The sequence below is a fragment of the Hippocampus guttulatus genome, chromosome 10 (assembly GCF_054856545.1).
Source record: "Hippocampus guttulatus isolate MCC_2025c chromosome 10, RoL_Hgut_1.0, whole genome shotgun sequence".
Classification (NCBI taxonomy): Eukaryota; Metazoa; Chordata; class Actinopteri; order Syngnathiformes; family Syngnathidae; genus Hippocampus; species Hippocampus guttulatus.
Window position 1 is genome coordinate 8548755 of NC_141270.1, and position 25639 is coordinate 8574393.

Below are 25639 nucleotides of genomic sequence, written 5' to 3' on the forward strand. Positions count from 1 at the left end.
CCATGTATAGTAACGCGTTTTTGGACGAAATTTTTAGCCGAAAAAAACGACCATGTATAATAGTAAGGCGTTTTTAGCCGAAAAAAACGACCATGTATAGTAAGGCATTTTTGGATGAAATTTTTAGCCCAAAAAAACGACCATGTATAGTAAGGCGTTTTTGACCGAAAAAAACGACCATGTATAGTAAGGCGTTTTTGGACGAATTTTTTAGCCGAAAAAAACGACCATGTATAGTAAGGCGTTTTTAGCCGAAAAAAACGACCATGTATAGTAAGGCGTTTTTGACCGAAAAAAACGACCATGTATAGTAACGCGTTTTTGCACGAAATTTTTAGCCGAAAAAAACGACCATGTATAGTATGGCGTTTTTAGCCGAAAAAAACAACCATGTATAGTAAGGCGTTTTTGACCGAAAAAAACGACCATGTATAGTAAGACGTTTTTGACCGAAAAAAACGACCATGTATAGTTAGGCGTTTTTAGCTGAAAAAAACAACATAGTATAAGAAGGCGTTTTTGGCCCGAAAAAAACGACATAGTATAGTAAGGCGTTTTTGAGCCGAAAAAAATGACATAGTATATAGTAAGGCGTTTTTGGCCCGAAAAAAACGACATAGTATATAGTAAGGCGTTTTTGGCCCGAAAAAAACGACAGTATATATATAGTAAGGCGTTTTGGCCCGAAAAAAACGACATAGTATAGTAAGGCGTTTTTGAGCCGCAAAAAACGACATAGTATAGTAAGGCGAACAACATCATCGGGCGCCGACAGGTATGGCAGCCTCGGTCACACGCTCCCTAGTATTATCCCTGTTTTTGTCATTTTCGTACTCTAAAATGGTTCAATGATTTGTTGTTTACGATGATACTAATGCAGCGTGTTATACCGGAGACAAATTCCTTGTGTGTTCTACATACTTGGCCAATAAAGATGATTCTGATTCTGATTCTGATTCTGATTGAGCCGAAAAAAAACGACATAGTATAGTAAGGCATTTTTAGCCGAAAAAAACGACCATGTATAGTAAGGCATTTTGAGCCCAAAAAAAAGACCATGATTAGTAAGGCGTTTTTAGCCCAAAAAAAACGACCATGTACAGTAATGCATTTTTAGCCGAAAAAACGACCATGGCATTTTTAGCCGAAAAAAAAACGACCATGAATAGTAAGGTGTTTTTAGCGCAAAAAAAAAACGACCATGTATAGTAAGGCCTTTTTTAGCCCCAAAAAAACTACCATGTATAGTAAGGCGTTTTTGGCCGAAAAAAATGACCATGTCGAGTAGCGCCCCTTTAGACGAAAGAAACGACCATGATTAATAAAAAAACATAACTCCACTGCTCTATGTGGTGCTTTGGCTCAGTGGTAGAGTGATGGAGTGCCACACCAGAGGTTGAGTGTTCGATCCCTGGTTGTTGCAACAATGTCTACTCTTTAACCACCATATACAACTTATTTGAGGAAAAACACAAAACGACCCAGAAGTTCATTGTGGTGGGTTAGCTCAGTGGTAGAAAGCTGAAGTCCCAAATCCAGCGGTTGGGTGTTCGATTCCCAGTGTTTGCAACAAGGTAACATCTTTCTTTAACCACCATTTGAAGCTTTATTGAAGACAACACAAAACAAACAGCAAGTTATGTGGTGGTGTGGCTCAGGGGTATAGAAACCATGTCCCGAACTAGCGGTTGGGTGTTCAATCCCCAGAGGTCCCGAAACCCCCCCCCCCCCACCAAGTATAGTAAGGCATTTTTAGCCGAAAAAAAACGACCATGTATAGTGAGGCAATTTTAGCCCAAAAAAAAACGGCCATGTATAGTAAGGCGTTTTTAGCCGAAAAAAACGACCATGTATAGTAAGGCATTTTTAGCCCCCCAAAAAACGACCATGGATGGTAAGGCATTTTTAGCCGAAAAAACACGACAGTACTATATACTATGTCGTTTTTTTCGGGCCAAAAACGCCTTACTATACTATGTCGTTTTTTTCGGCTCAAAAACGCCTTACGATACTATGTCTTTTTTTTCGGCTCAAAAGCGCCTTACTATACTATGTCATTTTTTTCGGGCCAAAAACGCCTTACTATATAATACTATGTCGTTTTTTTTCGGGCCAAAAACGCCTTACTATATTATGTCGTTTTTTTCGGCTCAAAAACACCTTACGATACTATGTCGGTTTTTTCGGCTCAAAAACGCCTTACTATATATACAATGTCGTTTTTTTCGGCTCAAAAACGCCTTGCTATACTATGTCGTTTTTTTCGGGCCAAAAACGCCTTACTATACTATGTCGTTTTTTTCTGCTCAAAAACGCCTGACTATACAATGTCGTTTTTTTCGGCTCAAAAACGCCTTACTATACTATGTCGTTTTTTTCGGCTCAAAAACGCCTTACTATACTATGTCGTTTTTTTTCGGGCCAAAAACGCCTTACAATACTATGTCGTTTTTAAAACGCCTTACTATATACTATATCGTTTTTTTCCGGGCCAAAAACGCCTTACTATACTATGTCGTTTTTTTCGGGCCAAAAATGCCTTACTATACTATGTCGTTTTTTTCGGGCCAAAAACGCCTTACTATACTATGTCGTTTTTAAAACGCCTTACTATATACTATGTCGTTTTTTTCGGGCCAAAAACGCCTTACTATATAATATGTCGTTTTTTTCGGGCCAAAAACGCCTTATTATATACTATGTCGTTTTTTTCGGGCCAAAAACGCCTTAATATACTATGTCGTTTTTTTCAGCTAAAAACGCCTAACTATACATGGTCGTTTTTTTCGGCTAAAAATTTCGTCCAAAAATACCTTACTATACATGGTCGTTTTTTTCAGCTCAAAAACGCCTTACTATACTATGTCGTTTTTTTCGGGCCAAAAATGCCTTACTATACTATGTCGTTTTTAAAACGCCTTACTATATACTATATCGTTTTTTTCTGGGCCAAAAACGCCTTACTATACTATGTCGTTTTTTTCGGCTCAAAAATGCCTTACTATATATACTATGTCGTTTTTTTTCGGCTCAAAAACGCCTTACTATACTATGTCGTTTTTTTCGGCTCAAAAACGCCTTACTATACTATGTCGTTTTTTTCTGCTCAAAAACGCCTTACTATACTATGTCATTTTTTTCAGGCCAAAAACGCCTTACTATACTATGTCATTTTTTTCGGGCCAAAAACGCCTTACTATACTATGTGGGTTTTTTTTTTCGGCTCAAAAACGCCTTGCTAGACTATGTCGTTTTTTTCGGCTCAAAAACGCCTTACTATACTATGTCGTTTTTTTCGGGCCAAAAACGCCTTACTATACTATGTCGTTTTTTTTCGGCTCAAAAACGCCTTACCATATTATGTCGTTTTTTTCGGCTCAAAAACGCCTTACTATACTTTCTCGGGGTTTTTTCGGCTCAAAACCGCTTTACTATACTATGTCGTTTTTTTCGGCTCAAAAACGCCTTACTACTATGTCGTTTTTTTCGGCTCAAAAGCGCCTTACTATACTATGTCGTTTTTTTCGGGCCAAAAACGCCTTACTATATACTATGTCATTTTTTTCGGGCCAAAAACGCCTTACTATATACTATGTCGTTTTTTTCGGCTCAAAAACGCCTTACTATACTATGTCGTTTTTTTCAGCTCAAAAACGCCTTACTACTATGTCGGTTTTTTCGGCTCAAAAATGCCTTACTATACTATGTCGTTTTTTTCGGGCCAAAAACGCCTTACTATACTATGTCGTTTTTTTCGGGCCAAAAACGCCTTACTATGCTATGTCATTTTTAAAACGCCTTACTATATACTATATCGTTTTTTTCCGGGCCAAAAACGCCTTACTATACTATGTCGTTTTTAAAACGCCTTACTATATACTATATCGTTTTTTTCCGGGCCAAAAACGCCTTACTATACTATGTCGTTTTTTTCGGCTCAAAAATGCCTTACTATATATACTATGTCGTTTTTTTCGGCTCAAAAACGCCTTACTATACTATGTCGTTTTTTTCGGCTCAAAAACGCCTTACTATACTATGTCGTTTTTTCTGCTCAAAAAGCCTTACTATACTATGTCATTTTTTTCAGGCCAAAAACGCCTTACTATACTGTCATTTTTTTCGGGCCAAAAACGCCTTACTATACTATGTCGTTTTTTTCGGCTCAAAAATGCCTTACTATATATACTTTGTCGTTTTTTTCGGCTCAAAAACGCCTTGCTAGACTATGTCGTTTTTTTCGGCTCAAAAACGCCTTACTATACTATGTCGTTTTTTTCGGGCCAAAAACGCCTTACTATACTTTCTCGTTTTTTTTCGGCTCAAAAACGCTTTACTATACTATGTCGTTTTTTTCGGCTCAAAGACGCCTTACTACTATGTCGTTTTTTTCGGCTCAAAAGCGCCTTACTATACTATGTCGTTTTTTTCGGGCCAAAAACGCCTTACTATATACTATGTCATTTTTTTCGGGCCAAAAACGCCTTACTATATACTATGTCGTTTTTTTCGGCTCAAAAACGCCTTACTATACTATGTCGTTTTTTTCGGCTCAAAAACGCCTTACTACTATGTCGTTTTTTTCGGCTCAAAAGCGCCTTACTATACTATGTCATTTTTTTCGGGCCAAAAACGCCTTACTATATAATACTATGTCGTTTTTTTTCGGGCCAAAAACGCCTTACTATATTATGTCGTTTTTTTCGGCTCAAAAACACCTTACGATACTATGTCGGTTTTTTCGGCTCAAAAACGCCTTACTATATATACAATGTCGTTTTTTTCGGCTCAAAAACGCCTTGCTATACTATGTCGTTTTTTTCGGGCCAAAAACGCCTTACTATACTATGTCGTTTTTTTCTGCTCAAAAACGCCTGACTATACAATGTCGTTTTTTTCGGCTCAAAAACGCCTTACTATACTATGTCGTTTTTTTCGGCTCAAAAACGCCTTACTATACTATGTCGTTTTTTTTCGGGCCAAAAACGCCTTACAATACTATGTCGTTTTTAAAACGCCTTACTATATACTATATCGTTTTTTTCCGGGCCAAAAACGCCTTACTATACTATGTCGTTTTTTTCGGGCCAAAAATGCCTTACTATACTATGTCGTTTTTTTCGGGCCAAAAACGCCTTACTATACTATGTCGTTTTTAAAACGCCTTACTATATACTATGTCGTTTTTTTCGGGCCAAAAACGCCTTACTATATAATATGTCGTTTTTTTCGGGCCAAAAACGCCTTATATACTATGTCGTTTTTTTCGGGCCAAAAACGCCTTAATATACTATGTCGTTTTTTTTCAGCTAAAAACGCCTAACTATACATGGTCGTTTTTTTCGGCTAAAAATTTCGTCCAAAAATACCTTACTATACATGGTCGTTTTTTTCAGCTCAAAAACGCCTTACTATACTATGTCGTTTTTTTCGGGCCAAAAATGCCTTACTATACTATGTCGTTTTTAAAACGCCTTACTATATACTATATCGTTTTTTTCTGGGCCAAAAACGCCTTACTATACTATGTCGTTTTTTTCGGCTCAAAAATGCCTTACTATATATACTATGTCGTTTTTTTTCGGCTCAAAAACGCCTTACTATACTATGTCGTTTTTTTCGGCTCAAAAACGCCTTACTATACTATGTCGTTTTTTTCTGCTCAAAAACGCCTTACTATACTATGTCATTTTTTTCAGGCCAAAAACGCCTTACTATACTATGTCATTTTTTTCGGGCCAAAAACGCCTTACTATACTATGTGGGTTTTTTTTTTCGGCTCAAAAACGCCTTGCTAGACTATGTCGTTTTTTTCGGCTCAAAAACGCCTTACTATACTATGTCGTTTTTTTCGGGCCAAAAACGCCTTACTATATACTATGTCATTTTTTTCGGGCCAAAAACGCCTTACTATATACTATGTCGTTTTTTTCGGCTCAAAAACGCCTTACTATACTATGTCGTTTTTTTCAGCTCAAAAACGCCTTACTACTATGTCGGTTTTTTCGGCTCAAAAATGCCTTACTATACTATGTCGTTTTTTTCGGGCCAAAAACGCCTTACTATACTATGTCGTTTTTTTCGGGCCAAAAACGCCTTACTATGCTATGTCATTTTTAAAACGCCTTACTATATACTATATCGTTTTTTTCCGGGCCAAAAACGCCTTACTATACTATGTCGTTTTTAAAACGCCTTACTATATACAATATCGTTTTTTTCCGGGCCAAAAACGCCTTACTATACTATGTCGTTTTTTTCGGCTCAAAAATGCCTTACTATATATACTATGTCGTTTTTTTCGGCTCAAAAACGCCTTACTATACTATGTCGTTTTTTTCGGCTCAAAAACTTCTTACAATACATGGTCGTTTTTTTCGGTCAAAAACGCCTTACTATACATGGTCGTTTTTTTTCGGCTAAAAACGCCTTACTATACATGGTCGTTTTTTTCGGCTAAAAATTTCGTCCAAAAATGCCTTAGTATACATGGTGGTTTTTTTCGGTCAAAAACGTCTTACTATACATGGTCGTTTTTTTCGGTCAAAAACGCCTTACTATACACGGCCGTTTTTTTCGGCTAAAAACGCCTTACTATATATGGTCGTTTTTTTCGGCTAAAAATTTCGTCCAAAAATGCCTTACTATACATGGTCGTTTTTTTCGGCTAAAAACGCATTACTAATACGTCGTTTTTTTCGGCTAAAAACGGCTTACTATATATGGTCGTTTTTTTCGGCTAAAAATTTCGTCCAAAAACGCCTTACTATACATGGTCGTTTTTTTCGTCTAAAAACGCCTTACTATACATGGTCGTTTTTTTTCGGCTAAAAATTTCGTCCAAAAATGCCTTACTATACATGGTCGTTTTTTTCGGTCAAAAACGCCTTACTATACATGGTCGTTTTTTTCGGCCAAAAACGCCATACTATACATGGTCCTTTTTTTCGGCTAAAAATTTCGTGCAAAAACGCGTTACTATACATGGTCGGTTTTATGGTCGTTTTTTTTCGGCTAAAAACGCCTTACTATACATGGTCGTTTTTTTCGGCTAAAAATTTCGTCCAAAAATGCCTTAGTATACATGGTGGTTTTTTTCGGTCAAAAACGTCTTACTATACATGGTCGTTTTTTTCGGTCAAAAACGCCTTACTATACACGGCCGTTTTTTTCGGCTAAAAACGCCTTACTATATATGGTCGTTTTTTTCGGCTAAAAATTTCGTCCAAAAATGCCTTACTATACATGGTCGTTTTTTTCGGCTAAAAACTCATTACTAAACGGTCGTTTTTTTCGGCTAAAAACGCCTTACTATATATGGTCGTTTTTTTCGGCTAAAAATTTCGTCCAAAAACGCCTTACTATACATGGTCGTTTTTTTCGTCTAAAAACGCCTTACTATACATGGTCGTTTTTTTTCGGCTAAAAATTTCGTCCAAAAATGCCTTACTATACATGGTCGTTTTTTTCGGTCAAAAACGCCTTACTATACATGGTCGTTTTTTTCGGCCAAAAACGCCATACTATACATGGTCCTTTTTTTCGGCTAAAAATTTCGTCCAAAAATGCCTTACTATACATGGTCGTTTTTTTCGGCTAAAAACTCATTACTAATACGGTCGTTTTTTTCGGCTAAAAACGCCTTACTATATATGGTCGTTTTTTTCGACTAAAAATTTCGTCCAAAAACGCCTTACTATACATGGTCGTTTTTTTCGGCTAAAAAAATCGTCCAAAAACGCCTTACTATACATGGTCGTTTATTTCGGTCAAAAACTTCTTACAATACATGGTCGTTTTTTTCGGCTAAAAACGCCTTACTTTACATGGTCGTTTTTTTCGGCTAAAAATTTCGTCCAAAAACGCCTTTCTATACATGGTCTTTTTTTGTTTTTTTTGGTCTAAAAACGCCTTCCTTTTCATAGTCGTTTTTTGTTCGGCTAAAAACGCCTTATTATACATGGTCGGTTTTTTTCGGCTAAAAATGCCTTACTATACATGGTCGTTTTTTTCGGCTAAAAATACCTTACTATACATTGTTTTTTTCGGCTAAAAATGCCTTACTATCCATGGTCATTTTTTTGGGGGGCTAAAAACGCCTTACTATACATGGTCGTTTTTTTCGGCTAAAAACGCCTTACTAGCCATGGTCGTTTTTTTTTCGGCTAAAAACGGCTCATCGATCACTTCAAAGATGTGATGGTGACAGGAAGGAGAGCATGAGAAGACAAGAGGACATGGAGAGCGCAACAATTTGATGGACAGAAAAATACCGTTCAAGAGTAAGCTGCATCCCAATTTGGACTTTGTGTTCACTGTTAAATAAAGAAAAGTGCATTTTTCCAGTGTATGTGGAGTTATATGTGAGGTTCACAAATTATGACAATAAACATATTTTTATAACAGTCGTTTTTGAGACTTTTTTTTTAATGTGGGTCAAATATGGCTCATCAAAGATGTGGCTTAATTGAGGTTGAATTCAGGCTGATATCAGGAACCTGTTCTGGCCCAGCATCGGGCCGGAGTGGGGCCAGATATGGTTTTACAATGCGGCTCAGATCTGGGCCGAATGCGGCCCACATCATGGATGCCAGACATGGGCCACTGCAGGACCGTCATTCATTGAGGTATGTGGGCCGAGTGTACATGCCGTGTCTGCCCCAGAGCTGGGCCAGACCAATTTTGCTGACTGGGAATATCAAGAAATATTACTAAGGTCAAAAATGCAAGACAAGCGATAATGGTTTTATCCTCATCGTGGCAAGTCCTCTCGAATGAACAAAACCTTCGGCAGAAATCAACAGCAAGGAGACACGAAGCAGGCGGCAACTTTGTGTATGACAATGAAGTTTTATTAATTCACAGTCATGGTGAATGGATGGATGGGTGATTTGAAGTGACTCAGCCAGTGTTTATCCACACTCATCATCCCGTGTTTCTTTGAGCACAAATACAATGATCACCTTTATACATTTGCACCAGATAACGAAAAACTGGGGTACAGACGGTGGGCATTGTGTGTGTGTGCGTGCGCTTCACAGCAAAACGCAACCAATCACATGGAGACATATTAAATGAGGTCCAAGTCCCTGAGAGCTCAGCTTTTCATGAAGGGAACAGATTTTCAAGAAGCACCATTTGGCTCACACTCTTTGCTGGCCATCGGGTGGCTACACTTTCAGCGGGGGTTTACATCCAGTCATATGATGAGCATTGAACCCCGTGATCGACGCATATAATTTTAAATAACACACAGAACAGACAATAAACAGCAATCGTACAGAAGCACAAAGCAAGAGCAAACGGTCCTTTTCAAGTTTGCCTGTGTTTCTGTTTGGCGTAATGTTGTTGACTTTGAATTGGAAGCAAATGAAAGGCTAATTTCGTGCGCTAAGAGAAGGGAAGGATGAGCCCTATGAGTAGAAACTCGCTTTTGCCTTTTTTCATAAACAAATTGACAAATGTGCTTTTTATTATTTTATTTATTGATTTAAATTTTACACAATTTCCTTGTAAATGGTTGTTAGGATGTTCCGCGGTTGTTATACAACAAGATAAACTCAGCAAATGATTAGTATTTTGCAAAATGCAGTTGAATGACTGTCAAGCTTGAAAGTAAGAGTACGATCACGAGAAAGAAGTTGTACATTTTGGAGAGAAAAGTCGTTGGTTAGTATTTGCCATTTTATTTTCGTAGATGTATCTTAGTTATCTTTTCTTTTTCTTGAAAAATAAAAAGCAATTTTTTTCCAGATGTGTTTCTCTTATTCCGACTTTACTCATAAAATTGATCAAATTAAACGGATTTTTCTAAAAATGGAATCATCTTTTTCTTCCTCCTAAATGATGTCAGCCTCTTTTTTTTCCATAATTCTATAGGCAGCTGTTCCACAGTGTGCATCAAAGCACATGCTATCGTCGTAACCTTAAAACTAAACCAAACAGACATAATTAAAAGGCCTTTATAGATGGATTGCGTTTTAATAACCACATTTAAAATAGAATCATTCCTCTGAGTCTTATAAATGTCCCACAGCTACGGATGATGGAAAGGGGAAAAAATTCTAGCTAGCAAACCTCTTGCTGAATATGTTGCGTGAGCCCTCTGAATAAATTAAATGTCAGTATAAATAGTACATGTGCATATGAAAACACAAACTTTATAATTCACTGTATTCAGAAAAACGATATATTTTCGGATTGATCGGTATTGGTCGCTGATTGAAAAGACGAATACAAGAATATTGATGCAAAAAAAAAAGATAAAGTGCTTTGTTACATAAAATTATTACTAAAAACTTGTTGGGATGATAATTGTTACAGCCAAGGAATAAATGGCTGACTTAATTTCACTCTTATGAAAAAAACTAAAAAAATAACTGTCCCATATTGTCTGATATACCGATGTAAAATTCCAAAGCACCTTTTCATATCCATAAATGATCCAATAAGTGTTTCTAAAACGCCCCGCAGATCGATTTGCAACAGAAAGAACAATATTCGATCGATATATCTTATATTGGGTACAAGCTTTCCCAAGTACTCCGCCGTTGTCTTGTTGACCGATTCAATAGTAATTCAGTTGTGTACGTTTTGAAAAATCAAAGTAGTCCACGTTCACCTTTTTTTTTTTTTTTAAATCAATATATTAACATACCTAACTACAGTCATGAACAGCCAAAAAGCTGCATGAGCCGTTCTTGTGGTCGGTCTGTCTACTTGAGTCTCATTGATGTGACGTTTGATCTGCTGTCAAGCCAGGCAGCTTTTTCCATTTTCTTCGCCGGGTGCTCCTGTCAGCTTCCCAAGGGGCCTTGGAGGCATCGCCCTCAGTCCACCTTGAGTAGCGTCCGCAAGGCTTTTGTGTCTCTACACAAAGTTGTTGGTGATTTGCCTCTGGTGCTCGAAAAGGTCTTCGATCTCTGCGCTGTAAGCGTCGCCTTGAAGGGAGGAAAAGACGGTCAGAAGTGACAAAGCGGCGTGGCCGTGAAGGGGCGATTGGGGGGGGGGTGGACAAACTTGCGTACCTGCGTGACATCCGTACATAAACGCTCTGTGGCCGTCGTACTTGCAGCGACAGCGCATGACGTTGTTCATGAAGTCCGACTCGGCCATGTCCATGGAGGGGTTGACTTCCACCTGTCAGATAAACGCAATCGTCATCAGTCGAGATTGGTTATTTCTCTGATGTACAGTTTGAATTTGGAAAGTTACTGATGGGACAACCATGAAATAAGACGGTGTTTTTTTCCAGTGTTTATGTTTTCGTGCCATGACACTTGAAACGAATTGCCATGAAGCCATGCCTTTTTTTTATTTTTATTTTATTTTTTTTAAGATTTCCACTTTAGGTGCCCGATTTGGTTCTGTTGCCGTTGGCTAAAGCTGTATTTCGTAGTGCAATTTAAAAAACGTACACCATATGATATAATTTTTTGACATTTATAATGTTGCTTCGTATGTGTGGCGAATTTGATTAGCTTTGTTGCTACACTAATTTCATGACGGTAACAAAACAGACACCTTTTCGATCATTGCCTGCTTGTGCCTAAACATCAACTGGAAATTTGCTATTTGTCACTTTTGAGCCAAGGTAGACCATTTTTTTGTCTTACGCTTTGAAGTTGATTTCACATTTTACTTTTGTAAATTGATGATGTGAAAAAAACAAACCATGAGGTCCACGATGCGCAACGTTTAGTAAGCCATTATCATTTGTCATTAGCTTAAGAAATGTTTGTGTTGTTTTTTTTAACGTACATTTAGAACATTTTACCTATGCTTATACTTGAATGACAATTAAAAATGGTAAAAACTTTTTTAAAACGTTGCCTGCACAGTTAATTAAGTTTTCCTGATGTACTCAGGAACAAATTATTCCAAAATATTTTTGATTGCAATGATATGTTTGCTGTATGAAAACCTAATTTAGATGGCAGTCAAAAACACTGAAAGTTATTGCAGTTACAGCTTGTCTTCCTGCACAGCACACGCGAGTATTCCTTGTTATTTGCCAGCACAACTCTCTAAACTGCTGCTATGACCTTTCTCTTAAATGATAAAGGCAACAAGTAATTTGCTGTAGTAGCCGTTCTGTAAAAATGCCCCACCTTTTTTAAACACCGGGTACACACAGTTAGAGGCAGAAAGGCGGTAAACTACAGACAAAATAACGGAGGCCACCGCTGGTGTCATAAAACTGGAATGAATTTCATTTTGGTTTTACATTTCCCGTACAGTTGAAAGGGTTGCCAAAATTATCCCAGGTTACTCGGTCTTCCAAAATTCCTGTCATGTGTATGCCAGGCAATTAGTTTTGCAAAGAAACGCATACAGTATGTCAGGAATGTGCCTCAGTTGGATGTAAAGCGACTTCAGTAAAAGAACGTTTCAAACACTTGTGTGTTTTGCCATTTTTGTTTGGACTGTAAGGTTCTTATAAACAATCATTCATTTCCAGTCCGCTTCATCCTCACAAGGGTCGCGGGGGGTGCTGAAGTCTATCCCAGCTGTCTTCGGGCAGTAGGGGGGGGACACCCTGAACCGGTTGCCAGCCAATCGCAGGGCACATAGAGATGAACAACCATCCGCGCTCACACTCACACCTTGGAACAATTTGGAGTGTTCAATCAGCCTGCCATGCATGTTTATGGAATGTGGGAGGAAACCGGAGTACCCGGAGAAAACCCACGCAGGCCCGGGGAGAACATGCAAACTCCACACAGGAAGGCCAGAACTGGAATTGAACCCGGTACCTCTGCACTGTGTGATCGACGCACTAACCACTGGATCACCAGGCCGCGTTCTTATGAACATGCATGTGTAAAATCATGTAAGACATCCAACGCTTGAACCTTTTGAAAAGAATGATGGCAAATGATGAGTTAAGCTCAATCTCTGCTGTCCCGTGCAGTCTAGGTCTTGAGTGGTCTAGAGCACAAATGTGTCTGAGTCACAGACAAACCCAATATATTGAGACAGAGACAGCTCCAAAAGTAATTACAAGACTAGTCATCTGGACACTGTTTTAGTGTGTAGCGCGCCACTAAGACACATTTGAAAAGGGGCTCCTTACTCAACAACTCCCATCGTAATTTTGCTCGTAAATTAGCGTTGCAAGCTTTGTGTGAGAGGCTTTAGCGTGCATGTTGTGTTGATTCACTGAAAAGAGTGCGGTGCTTGGTTCGGAAGTGGCTATAAAAGGCAGGAGGAATTCCTTGGTGGCAAATTAGCCTTGTCTAATGGGAGGGGAGGCACAGGGGGAGCCTCGCGACAAGTGAGGTCATCGTTAACTCGGTTTAATTGGCGTGTTTCATTAGCACAGGTTGTCACCGCCGAATCCGACTCAAAAGTCAGAAATGTCAACTTGGCAACGTTAAATGGAAACCGTTTCGGTAATTCAGCCTAATTTGCCGAGTCATTTCATCAATCCTCCTTAGGACTGAATTATTTCTTACTTTAATTTCTATCCTCCACATACAGCACTATATAATTGTAGCCGGCGTGCTCCAGAGACACTCATCCAGCGCTCATAAACATGCGTAATGTGTGGATTCAACGTAAATAAAGTAAATGTTGCTCCAACCGACAAGTGTAATTACAACGAGCGAGCGACTCGGACAAGCATCGGTAATTATCAGCCGAGAGTCCCCACACGTTGCGAGGCCATTGACGAACTGCAGACGGCTTGCGTGAAATGTGCAGGGGATGGGACAAGCCTGCGGGGGTGAGACGGAGGATAATGACGAGCTGCAGTCCTTGATGTGTTTTTACTCTGGTGACCGCGGACCTGATGGACTGGCTAAGGCTCAAGTAATGACAGAGAGAGAGAGAGGATGGCTGAGCTAGATTGGGAGGTCGGAATGTTCAAAACGAAAATAGACGTACGGTATATAACCAGCAAGAGAATGCCGCGAGCCTGTGCGAAGCATTGGGCGTAAAATGTCACTTTATAATCTGAAAAGGCATTTGGTATGCTATTTAACCCTTTCAGGGACAGCGGTTACTGCAGTGGACAGCTTATCGGCTTTCAGGTTATCGTTATTTGTGCATGAAAGGGTGAAGTGAGGCAAATTACATTCGACACGGCGCTCATGTTTGTACGATCATTCATTTTCTACACAACTTTCACAGTCAATCGCAGACCTCATATAGAAACGAGACAAATAACATTTCGGAGTTCTTCAAATGTACAAGGATTTGAGTAGCAGCCATGACCACCGTGTTTGTGTTCCATTGTGATGATGCTAATACACCAGTTGTGTTCGGCTGCCAAATAGTAATAAGTAGAATGCAGGATAGAGTAGAAGAAGAAGTCATCGTCAGCTCCAGGAAGTCAGACAGAATTTATTTTGTAACATCGAGCTTTCTGAGCTCTTAAATGGTTTCGGTATGCCAGGAAATCAGAAATACCCTTTGTCATTTTTGAGAAATGAGAAAGGGTTAAAAAGTTGAGTGAATAATTCATGTAGCGTGGATATACGCTAGCGATGTAGCTGAGCAAGAGATTTCACGTAAATAAATGTTGTTTCACTGCATCTGTGAGCACCGACATTGTTATCTGACTTTGTTGTGTGTCCCAAGTTTGCTTAGAGGATTTCCTCGTCGGCGGTCCCGAATTTCAGACTCCTTAGTTTTCTCGACCGTAGTATTAAATTCAGAGGGGCTGAACTCGCTTTTTAAAATCATTGCAAATACCAAACTTTCATCATGTTCAGGGTCGGAGAAGTATGTAGACGAGAGGACGACTGACCTGAAAAATGTAATCTCCAGGCCGCACGTCCGTCACGTCAACCCACTGACAATCGATATCGTGGCGGTAGGTATCCCAGCAGCCCACAGAGATACCCTGGTCGCCCAGGTTGTAACAGGAAAAGCGCTTTTGGGCACCTAAAACATAGCACAAAACAAACAAAAAAAAAAAACAGTTGAATTCCCTTCATCGTCATCAAAGTTAGCGTAATGCCTGCCATTTTGCGAAGACCATTTTGTTATGAACGCTACTTTTTCATCCAAGCTATTTCATCCATGATATAACAAGCAAATGGAGAGTGAACAAACAAGCACGGCGGCGATCTAATACATTAACCACAGAGTAAACCTCCACTCTGCTGCAGCTAAAATATTGAAATTAATTTCCTGCCGCTAATGGGAAAGTGCGGATTTGGGGGGCGTTGGAACGGTGGTGAATATTACCGTCAGGGCAAAACGTGTCCTCCAGACAAAAACTGGCCTTGTGTCCTTCTGCGACCCTGGTGCCGTTGAGAGTCAGCAGGTCATAATGTGTGAAAACCTCGATGCTGTGGTAATGCCTGAGACGAGAGAGAGACAGAGACCATGTCAGAAACAAAAGTGCAATGTTGTTCGCTAACTTTAAAAATGCTAAATTAGTTATGACAACAACTGGATTTTTTAAAAAAACGTATTGGTATATATTAGAGTTTGAATTGATTAGTCAACGAGTCAACTTTTACGTCACTGGTTCAACGTCTGAAGTCGTCGTTTGAGGGCTCTGTTCAGTAAATTCCCAGCCAACTCCAAACGGTCTAAATCAGTGGTTCTTAATTTTTTAGAGTACCGAACCCAACCAGTTAATATGCATATTCACCGAACTCTTCATGAGTGAAAAATAAATATATATAGCTTTTACAAATTCAAGATATTAAAAAAAAAATGCATTTATTAAAAACAGAAAAAAGTAAATAAAATTTCAAGAGATAAGTTTGTTTTTAATTGTACGACGTACTATCACGACAGTCACATTGACAACTAAGCGAACAAAATTTCCCACAGCACTGATTGGACAAGCAATGTCATGTGATCATCTGTAGCCAGTGACGGCCAAGCGGGTGTGTCATAACTAATTGACATGTTGAGTCAAGTGTGTCTTAACCTCCATGGCAGAGGCTCCCTTGAACCCCTGAGACCGACTCACCGAACCCCTAGGGTTCGATCGAACCCAGGTTAAGAACCACTGGTCTCAATTCATCTGCAAAGGTCCCGCTGTCCGTGGAAGGGTTAATCTATGGCATGCTAAAGCATCCGTTTTCAAATCAAAACTGAAAAATAGTCAGGTGCAGAAACCTGAAAAATCTACTTACAGTAAGTACATTAACCAAGTATGTAGACCACTGAGCATGCATTTCTGTTTGCGGCGTTTGACAGTGAATGAACACTGCTCCCCTATGGCGTGTAGCCTCATGACCTCACTGTGTGAAACACAAGCGTGGGTGTCACCCGAACACCCCTCACAGAAGCTTGTTTTAGCGCCAGCATCGCGTAGCCTGTTTACACCGCCCTTGCTGAAAGGAGGTCTTTGAACGATGCGTCCGTTGCGCTAATGTGTTGTTGAAACAACCTGCGGCGCCCTTTGCTGTCCTTTGTACCCCCTCGCGACTTCGCTAAATGGTTTGCTTCACACGTGCGTGAACACGACCGGGTGCATAAAGTTTCAGATATTGCCGCTCTTTGGGTTTGTACTCGTTGTCAAAGGTCGTAGTCAGGCATTTTTCGACATTTTTTGAGAATGCTGTTAAGGGTCCAATACACTGGTGGAGCGAGAGGAGGGACTGTCGATTTCTGTCATTGACTTTTTATACAAAACTTGAATGAATTGGCATTGGGTTCTCAAATTTGAAATATCATATTTTTAAGATATTTAATAATGAATGTTCTCTGAACATTGTTCTCTGAATGAAACTCGGCACCAATAAGTTCACTCATTCACTGCCACTGACGGCTATGTAAGTCAACATGTATAAGTCAATGAGTTAAGTCTAAAATAAATGTACTTTTTGCTTTGCTTTGATTCATGTGACGTTATTGTCTTTTAAACCAAACGTGACGGGCCTTTCGGTGCGCACGTCACCTAACGGAACCGAGTGGTCGAGTGGAATGACGTCCACCAAAAGCTGCTGAAATAAGCTGACAAAGATTCTTGTGTTAAACTGGTGGTCTTGCATGCTACCAGCTGATTCCTAGCCATAATCTGCTTGTTTTCTTTCCGGCTGGTGATTACATTAAATAGAACAGCAAATGACTCCACACAGAGGCCATTAATGCGTGTTTTCCCCAAAACGGCAACTCAACCGTGTCCAGGAGCCTCTAAAATAAATGACCACATGGTTAACCACAACATCCCCCCATATAGTCAAACATTCTTTCCACTGCAATAAAGCTCTGCAAACGCATTTGAATGACCCCGTGCTGGGATGTGCTACCTGTGACACTGGTGCCACGTCCAGCTCTCCCTCGTCGCTTTGGGTCGGAAATCGGAGCGTCCCAGGTTCATGATGCGCGAAGAGAAGCGCAGCAGCCGTCTGTGGCCGTAGGGCCAGTTCATGCGGGCGGCGGAGGAGGACAGACAGTTCTCCTCGTTGGCGCAGCTCAGCAGGTGTAGCGGTCGGTCTTCCAGGTAGGCCGTCTCCTGGACCAGCTGGGCATCCAGAACGAGGTCGGGAGCCGCTGATGCAGCAGAGACAAGAGATCATATTGGAATTGTTAATATTTGATGTTTGTCATTTTAACATAAATGTGAAGTATTCCGATTGTATGTTGGGGTTATTAATTTTATTTGAGATTATTTTAATTGTATTTTATATTTTTTTAATTTAAATTTTTTTTAAATGTCATTTAGATGTATTTTATGATTGGCACAAAAATATACCTTATTACTCCTGATTATTGTGCAAAAAAAAATTATCTTTTTTCACGCCTGATGTCATGCAAGACCACATTTTAGGTCTTTACTCCATGTGTTTTTTATTTGCCTTTTTTTCAATATTTACAAAACAATGTGCAGTCCATAAATTAAGAGATGTGAATTATTATTATTACTATTTATTTGTTTTTAAACATTGCACTACTAACTGAGGTTCATTTGTATTTACACTTGTAGACTGATCAAGAATGTAAAAATGCTCCATTTCAATTTTCGACATTGTACATTGTAAAAGTACATTTTAATTTTATGACGCAGGACCCGAAAGATTCTATTGTATGTTGTCAAATCTTTAACTTTATACCTTTCATTACTCCATTAGACATGGCGTACCCATTACATCATAAGTGCTTATTTCCACCCTAGAGCGGCTTCCTCTTGCATCATATTACCACTCTACATGACAATGTCCTATGCGAAAACAATTTTTTAATCATCTAAAAAATATTGGACATCATCCATTGTCCTTAAATGGATGCGGTTCAATCTTAGAGTTTTCCCCTTATACAGAGCGAGAGAGAGAGAGAGAGAGAGATTTACAGCCTATTGGCTCAGCTAGAGCCGACCTGTGAACCAATTTATAGTAGAAACTTTAGGCCAGAAGAGAGAGAGCTAAAAGTTTGTCTTACTCTCCGAGCAGGTGACGCCAGCCGCCTTCGGTCCCCCGCCTCGCGGACAGTGCATGTGGTTGTTACGGCGACACTGCTGAATGGAGAACTCGGTCCCAACGCAGTGAGTTCCGCTGAGGATCAGCTCGGCGGCATTTGGGTCGCTGGACCAGTACCAGGTGTCCTGTCGGAGCAAGGGGGAAGCTCGCGATTCATTGTCCATCAGAGTGAATTAAAAGGTTGGAACTATAGCTTGACCTCCAACTCTTTATTTGTTTATTTGTCTTTCATTAACACCCCTGAGGGCTACCATTCATCAAAGAGATAGAACTGCTCATTTAGAGCTTCTTGTACGACACATCCAAGTCATGAAGGTTTGCCGTTTCATTTGAGTGGGGGAGTGGGGGGACACACACAACAATGAACTGATGTGATGTCACTTTCAGGATACCTGATGTGCACTCGCAGCAAATCCCAGACCCAGTTGTCTGCACACCACCATGGCTTCATTGATGCCCCAGTTCTCACTGCAGACCGAACCCCAACGCTTGCGGCCGCCCACCTCCATCAGCACCTCCACTCGACCCTCTGAGGGCACCCTGCCGCCAGCCAGACGCACCTGGAAACAAGGCTTACCATTATTCACCTTTGAATGCCGAAGCACGTGTGTTACGGCGGTGTTACAGTATTGTTCATACCGTGTACTCTGTGCCAGTTTTAGGAACGTTACAGCGCACGGAAGCATCCTGGCTATGTTTGAACGTCCGCAGTTGAACCTCCTGGAAGAAGCAGTCGAGGATGGATCGTTCTGTCCCCGTGCACTGCACACTGTTCATGTGGATGGGTCCACTCCCTGCACAGGTCAGAAATTTTGTTTTTCCACAGTTTGCTTCGTGTGGCCCGAACAACCACATGATCACTCTCAAGAGTGAAATTGCGCTACTTAACACAGCATGGGACAAAAATTGGTGTTGGTTGATTCGCTGAATTAGTATTTGGACAACCTCAACCATGCTACAGTACACTAGCAAATCGCTAGAAGCACAAATTATTATACTTCAGGAAGTACGAAAACAAACAAACAGAGGAACAACTCAGTACTGGTAATTTTATTCATTAACTCTTTCAAGGGCAGCGGTTACTACAGTGGGCGGTTTATCACATTATCAGGTTACAGGTTATCATTTTTGGTGCATGAAAGCGTTAACTAGCTCGCTGTATGGTATCAAGGAGCAGACAAATACAGAGTGAAACGAAAACGAATCAAAGCATTCTTAAACTGAGATTTCACGTGTCATTCATTCATTCCGGGCCACCCAGTGTCCGCATAAATTTGCGTCGTGCGAAGCCTGAACGCTTATCAACTGAATTTTTTTTCCTTTGTCGTTCAGCGTGCATTTTCCACTTCAGAAACAATGAAAGCTACATCTCCGTAAAGTGCTATCGCAAGGCAAGCAGCAGAACGTGCAGCATCGACTTTGGCGATCGGACAACACCTCATTGCCAACCCTCTGTTGCTTTCGGCAAAACAACCACAAAGCAAATGCTGAGTCCATCAAACAAGGGCAAATGTGTGTCAATGTCAAGCCTTGTACTTTCTTCAATCGGTATTTAATGAAAACCAGACCCTCCAAAACGACATAAATCAACATTTTATGAATGCAAACAGTCGGCTCCATTGAGACGGTTGTTTGACAAAACCGCTCGCCCAGATATGGCTTTAGTGTTTTCTTCATGCGTTAAGACATAAACTATAAACTTGGAACTGAACGGGCATTTTAGCAAGCGCCAGCATATCCACAAAAACCAAGGGAAGGAGAGAAAAAGCCAGATAGACATCGGAAATGAAAAAATGTCGGAGGCGACGGGGACTGAGAACGCAGGCTGGCTGGCTCTGTCACTGTAAAATTGCAGCCTTGCTTCCACGTTGGTCACACACGTGGCGAGAAAAAAAAACACATATCTGCCCAACTTCCGCCGCTATCGCAATGGTGACTCCCATAAACTGAATTTATCGCGACAAGGGTGTGGTGTGGAAGGGCCCACATGAGGGAAACCAAAATAAAAAAAATTTAAAAAGCAGAGCAATCATAGGCTGTACTTAAAACTTCTGTTGGAAGATATGTGAAATCTCTGAAATAAATTCTCACAAGAGTCGCAGCACACTTCTGATGAACATTTATGGTGTTTTGTTCCCTTGCGTGTGTGAAGTAAAACTCAATGCAAAAACACACGCTCGGGGATTATTAAATAAATACTATAAAATAAAACTGGAGGTCGAGAAATAGAAATATCCTATAGTTGTAATTTAGCTCTATAATTTTGAGGTGGGTTGGATCAAAACATAAATTTCCACATCATGGTTTACGGCATAGATCTGTGATTGGCTGACAAGTCCAGTGAGTACCCCGCCTCTCTCCCAGAGTCTCCATGACCCTAGTGAGGACAAGCACGATCGAAAATGAACATATGACATTAACGTAGCATGAAGAAAATTAAATTCCGCAAAAATACGACAATCACCGCAGAAAACACGGAGTTTTGAAAAACAATGTGAGCACAGGCACTATTTTTCTGGCAAACATGCTGGCAAAGCTTCAAAGGTGCCACTTCCTGGTTCATGACGCGTCAAGTTTTCCTGAAACTCGCGAATGTCGTTAAATCCCACAAGAAGAATATGACACAATTTAGATATGAACATAACTCGCATAGCGGATGTGTTGTCGATGACACCAACACTTTGAAATCAAATTAAAATAGTGGAATTTGAATACAGTACTGTGCTCTTGACTGAATGCATTTTTTTTAAATGCGCTAAAACCAATCCAGTGTCGGTTAATTTATGGTAAGCAGCATATGTCTGTTTTCTTTATGGCTTTTCGTCATCAGGGTTGCGGGTGAGCTGGAGCGTACCCCGGCTGACTTTGGGCAAGAGGCGCGCTGCACCCTTGTCTGGTCGCCATTCAATCACAGGGCACATGTAGACAAACAACAATTTGGAGTCTCCGATGAACATTGATTCTTGTTTGTGATGTGGGAAGAAGCCAGAGTTCTTGGAACATTTTTTTTTTTTTTAAAGGGGAGTACAAAAAGAACATGCAAGCTCCACGTTAAGTGCGAGAAGTGGCAGATGCCGTTATAGGTTTTATTTCATTAGAAAGATGTCTTTAACGTTTGGAAATTGGATGACTTTGTCCTCATTCTTGTCCAGGAAGCACAAATGGTTGGTTGTGCTTTCAAGGAAAACCCCGATCTTTCCCACACTGAAATTACACTCCATTTCAGACACTGAAATTAATGTGCTGTCCTCCGCCGCCCCCCCCCCTTTCCATGAAACATGTCCGAATCCGTTTTTCTTAGCCAAGATTGTGTTAGTTGGGTAGTAATCTGTGCTGTCTGCGGCTGGTTAGAGCCCATGAAACAAGCCAGAATTATGTTGCGCCACCAGCAGGATTCCAAACATGATTTAGAAGTTTGAAGCCATACGCCACTGTATACACTACCGTGTGTGTGTGTGTGTGTGTGTGTGTGTGTGTGTGTGTGTGTGTGTGTGTGTGTGTGTGTGTGTGTCTGTGTGTGTACCACACACACAGGCATTTTCAGAATGAGACATACAATCTGTGAGCAATCAAGCCGTGTGCGGAACAATCTTTATGCTTTATCACATAATCACATTTGCTCATCATAAATAAGTCAGCCCGGGGGGTCTTGTGGTTGTGAGACTCTTGACTGAAAGTTTGCGTGGAAATGGCGCAGGCACTTTGTGTTTAAATTTTTTTTTAATTAAAATAGAAAAAGAAAAAGAAAAAAAGAAAAGAAATACACTGAAGTGTACTGTATTTTTCCTGACTCATTTTTGGCATCCAGGACCTTTGTATGAAAAAAAAAAGAAGCAAAACACGCTGAAGTGAAGTCTTCACATGATATTCGGATTTATGAGATGTCATTTTGTATTTTTCTCAAAATTTTAAAGCATTTTCCACTTTTTTTTTGCCTGGACAGTCATCTAAATATGACGTTTCCAGTTCTAGGGTTATCATCATCGTCTCCTTTTTACCACAGAAACCGTGTGCGGAGTACTCAAGAGGTATATTAAATTCTAAATTGTAGCGCGTCGCAGACGTCAAGAGTGTATTATTTCACACCGAAATTAAACATCTACTCATTAAGTCTTTATATAACTTTTCCAGAAAATCCCGCTTTCTGTACATAGTGGGAGTTTGTTCTCTGTAAAGAGTCTAAATTAGGCGTGTTGAAGCAACGCAAAGGCCTATGGTTATGTGGCCTTCATGGCACATGTGAAATTACAGCTTGCAGCCAAACGTCATATCGTGAACATTATAGAGGAGGGACCTGTGCTGCTCCCTTTGAAGTGCCATCGACCTGAATCAAAAGTTCTACGGTACACTGAGACCTGAGAGGGAGAGCTCGTGTGTGTGTGCGCGCATGCGTGCATAGAAAGCGAATGAATGTGCCAACTGTAAGCAGGTACTCAAGATGACATCATCGCCAGCAGAGGTAAAAAGGTAAAAGGGAAACTGATGTCATGCGCTTCGTTTAAGCCACACAAGCAAACGGTCATGCCGCGTTTCGCCTTCATCAGCATGAGGGGGGAGAGCACACCCTGACTTTCAGGCTTTTGGGTGGCCGTTCATTCCCGCATCTTCTTAGGGCGGGGACGCCAAGTACACACAGCTGAGTAGGTAGAACACTGTGGAACCTCTCAGAGAAAAAAAGCAGCGGATACAGGAAGGAATGTGAAGTAAGCATACCGAAAAAGTCCATATCATTACTTTAAGGTCGTATTTTGTTTTTATTCCTAACTATGGTTAGTAGTTAATCATGCATGGTTTAATAAGTTAAAAACTCATCGCTTCACCCTAGACCAAGGCATGAAACACCATTCTTCTACCGAACAGAAAAAAATGTGACCTGATACACTATAGTGTTTTCGGACATCACATACTTTATACTGTCCTGTGGTTTTATAAAAATTTTTATTGGGCCAGAAAAAAATTGCACAATTTTCAAGGAAGAAGCTGGTCAGCGCAAAGAATAGAAGGAGAGACGGATAATATTTTGACGTTTCTTTGGCAATGATCACCCCATTGACCGACGCACGCATTTGGGTGACAGACACTCACCACGCTTTGCTTTTTCACCACAGGTTTTATATGTACGGAATTATTACGGAGTTAACACAAAAGGGTGAGATTAATTTTTTTGAAATGTCGCTTTTTTTTTGCGCAAAATGTTCAACGACGATAATTATTCATAAATATACCAAATGCAAACTTTAAAATGAGTACATTCAATTTGAGAAGACACCCGTTCAGTGGAACTCCAAATTTGGCCTGTACAGTTCGTATTCCTGTGGTCTGCTTGTTTTTACACCTTTCATTTTATTTAACTTTATGTTGGAAAATGAGGAACATCTGCATCGGGAATCACCTTCACAAAATTCCTTCAAGTTTAGACTTTCACTTTCACACTTGTATACTTACACAGATTGTGGACAAACTGATAGGTTCCACTGTATGTGAGTCAGAGCCTTTGGTGGGCAAATGCAGGGTACTTTTTGCTATTTGAGCCCTCAAAGCCTAAACAAACCAGGGTAGCTTTTCGTATTAGGCGTCATGTGAAAGTTTTGTGGATGTGTGTGTGCACCTGACCGTCCCGGCTCAGGACACACAGGTGGAGCAGTGAATCATAAGACAGACGTGATCTCATCTGATTGCTGCTGACGTGAGATAAAACACGTTCTGCAAAGGTTGCCGTATCTCATCTGGCATTCCATCACGCTTGATAAACACTTTGAAAAACCGCCCAGTCAAAACAAGATCATTGTTCCTTCTCACCTTGACCCATATAGGCGCCTTGCAGTGCATCCTTGGCGGTACCGAAGCCCAGCTCTCTGCACACCACGCTGGCCGCCGTCCGCTCCCACATGTGGTCCACGATCGTCCCCCACTTTCCATCTCGGAGGACCTCCACACGACCCTCGCCGAGCCTGGGCCCGGCCTTCAGACGCACCGGCTATGCCGAGAGAACAGGATCAAAAGTTAAAGTCGACATCACGTGAATTCGCTTTACAAATAATCACGTCATCTTACCACAACTGGGTACGGGGCTTGAGGTCTTCCCGAGGAAATCCGAGAAAACTGAGGACCCGGAACACATTTGACCACAGCGTGCCGTCCGTTCTTACAGGGGGCGGGGCTACGGGGGATTGACAGCTGACCGTGGCACTCCGACAAGGTGTTCTCACTTCCCAGACAGTGGACCTTCTCTATCCAAAAGCCTTTCTTCTTGGACATGAGGCTGAGCCTAAAAGGGAGGAGATGAAGTTCAAACTGAAATTCCACACAGCTTGTTGGGATTCCATGTTGACCCACAAAATTTCACTGCTATTTTGTGAGGCGTAACAGAGGTGGGACGGCTCTTATGTGAAGTAGCCAAAGTATGCCATGGTATGATTTACCTTGTTGAAGGATCTGCCACCTTGGTGTCCCATATTTTCCTGTAAAGAAACAAAGAGAGGAAATGGTCCTATCAGGAGTGTGTATCGACTGTGGTCACGCACACACTTCACCCTGTGAGGTGACCTCCGTGACCCCATGTTGGTTTGCCGTAATAATGACTCTGGCTTCTGTTGTTTGTTTTCAATGTAACCTGGCCACACATGAGAACATCAACTGTGCGGTACACACATGCATACGCACGCACACGCACACACACACACACACACACACACACTCACACATTGCATGTTTTTGCCTGGTGACCAAAAATATTCACCACTCTCGCAATGACTTGCAATTGCTCCAAATATAACTATTGTATATAAAACAATGGTTTTCGAGCAGGGTTAGGGATACAAATGGTGCGGGCTGGGATAAATTCACAGTTCCTTCAGCTATCTTTTTCTGCATTGATTTAGTCCCTTTCACAATGTGAGCTGACTGTTGTTTTTTTATATTTAACCAACGAGAGAGAGAGAGAGTAGTAGCACCAAATTAGATGTCAAGTAACCGCACTTTCTGAAATAGCGCCCAAAGTATTGCTTTTTCTTAGGCCTCTTTTTCTTTTTAACTCTTTTTTTATGGGTTTTTAAGAATCCAGGCATTTAATCCTAGGTACGTCTTTATGTTTTTGTTTTTTATGTGCTAGGGTAAAGAATGGTCCTAGAATGGCTGGCACTGTTCATCCCAAAAACGGACCAGCGTGAGGGTGTGTTATGAGAAAAACATGAAGCTGTAAATCAAGATGTCTTGTAATTAAAACTAAATTGCATTGTTTTGAAGTAACGGTG

At 40.6% G+C, this 25639-nt stretch overlaps 1 protein-coding gene across 1 annotated transcript in view; it reads right to left on the reverse strand.

The window, feature by feature from the left end:
- Window positions 1–8830: 8830 nt before the first annotated feature.
- loxl4 (lysyl oxidase-like 4) overlaps window positions 8831–25639 on the reverse strand; it is a 29078-nt gene continuing 12269 nt past the window's right edge. The window contains exons 5-15 of the mRNA XM_086121788.1: window positions 24809–24847; window positions 24441–24654; window positions 24186–24363; window positions 19026–19180; window positions 18779–18946; window positions 18349–18511; window positions 17220–17463; window positions 15196–15311; window positions 14753–14889; window positions 11028–11139; window positions 8831–10940 (exon numbers count right to left, since the gene is read on the reverse strand). Coding sequence (XP_085977914.1) covers window positions 10870–10940; window positions 11028–11139; window positions 14753–14889; window positions 15196–15311; window positions 17220–17463; window positions 18349–18511; window positions 18779–18946; window positions 19026–19180; window positions 24186–24363; window positions 24441–24654; window positions 24809–24847 — 1597 coding nt within the window. The 3' untranslated portion in view covers window positions 8831–10869. The remainder of the gene's footprint in view (window positions 10941–11027; window positions 11140–14752; window positions 14890–15195; window positions 15312–17219; window positions 17464–18348; window positions 18512–18778; window positions 18947–19025; window positions 19181–24185; window positions 24364–24440; window positions 24655–24808; window positions 24848–25639) is intronic.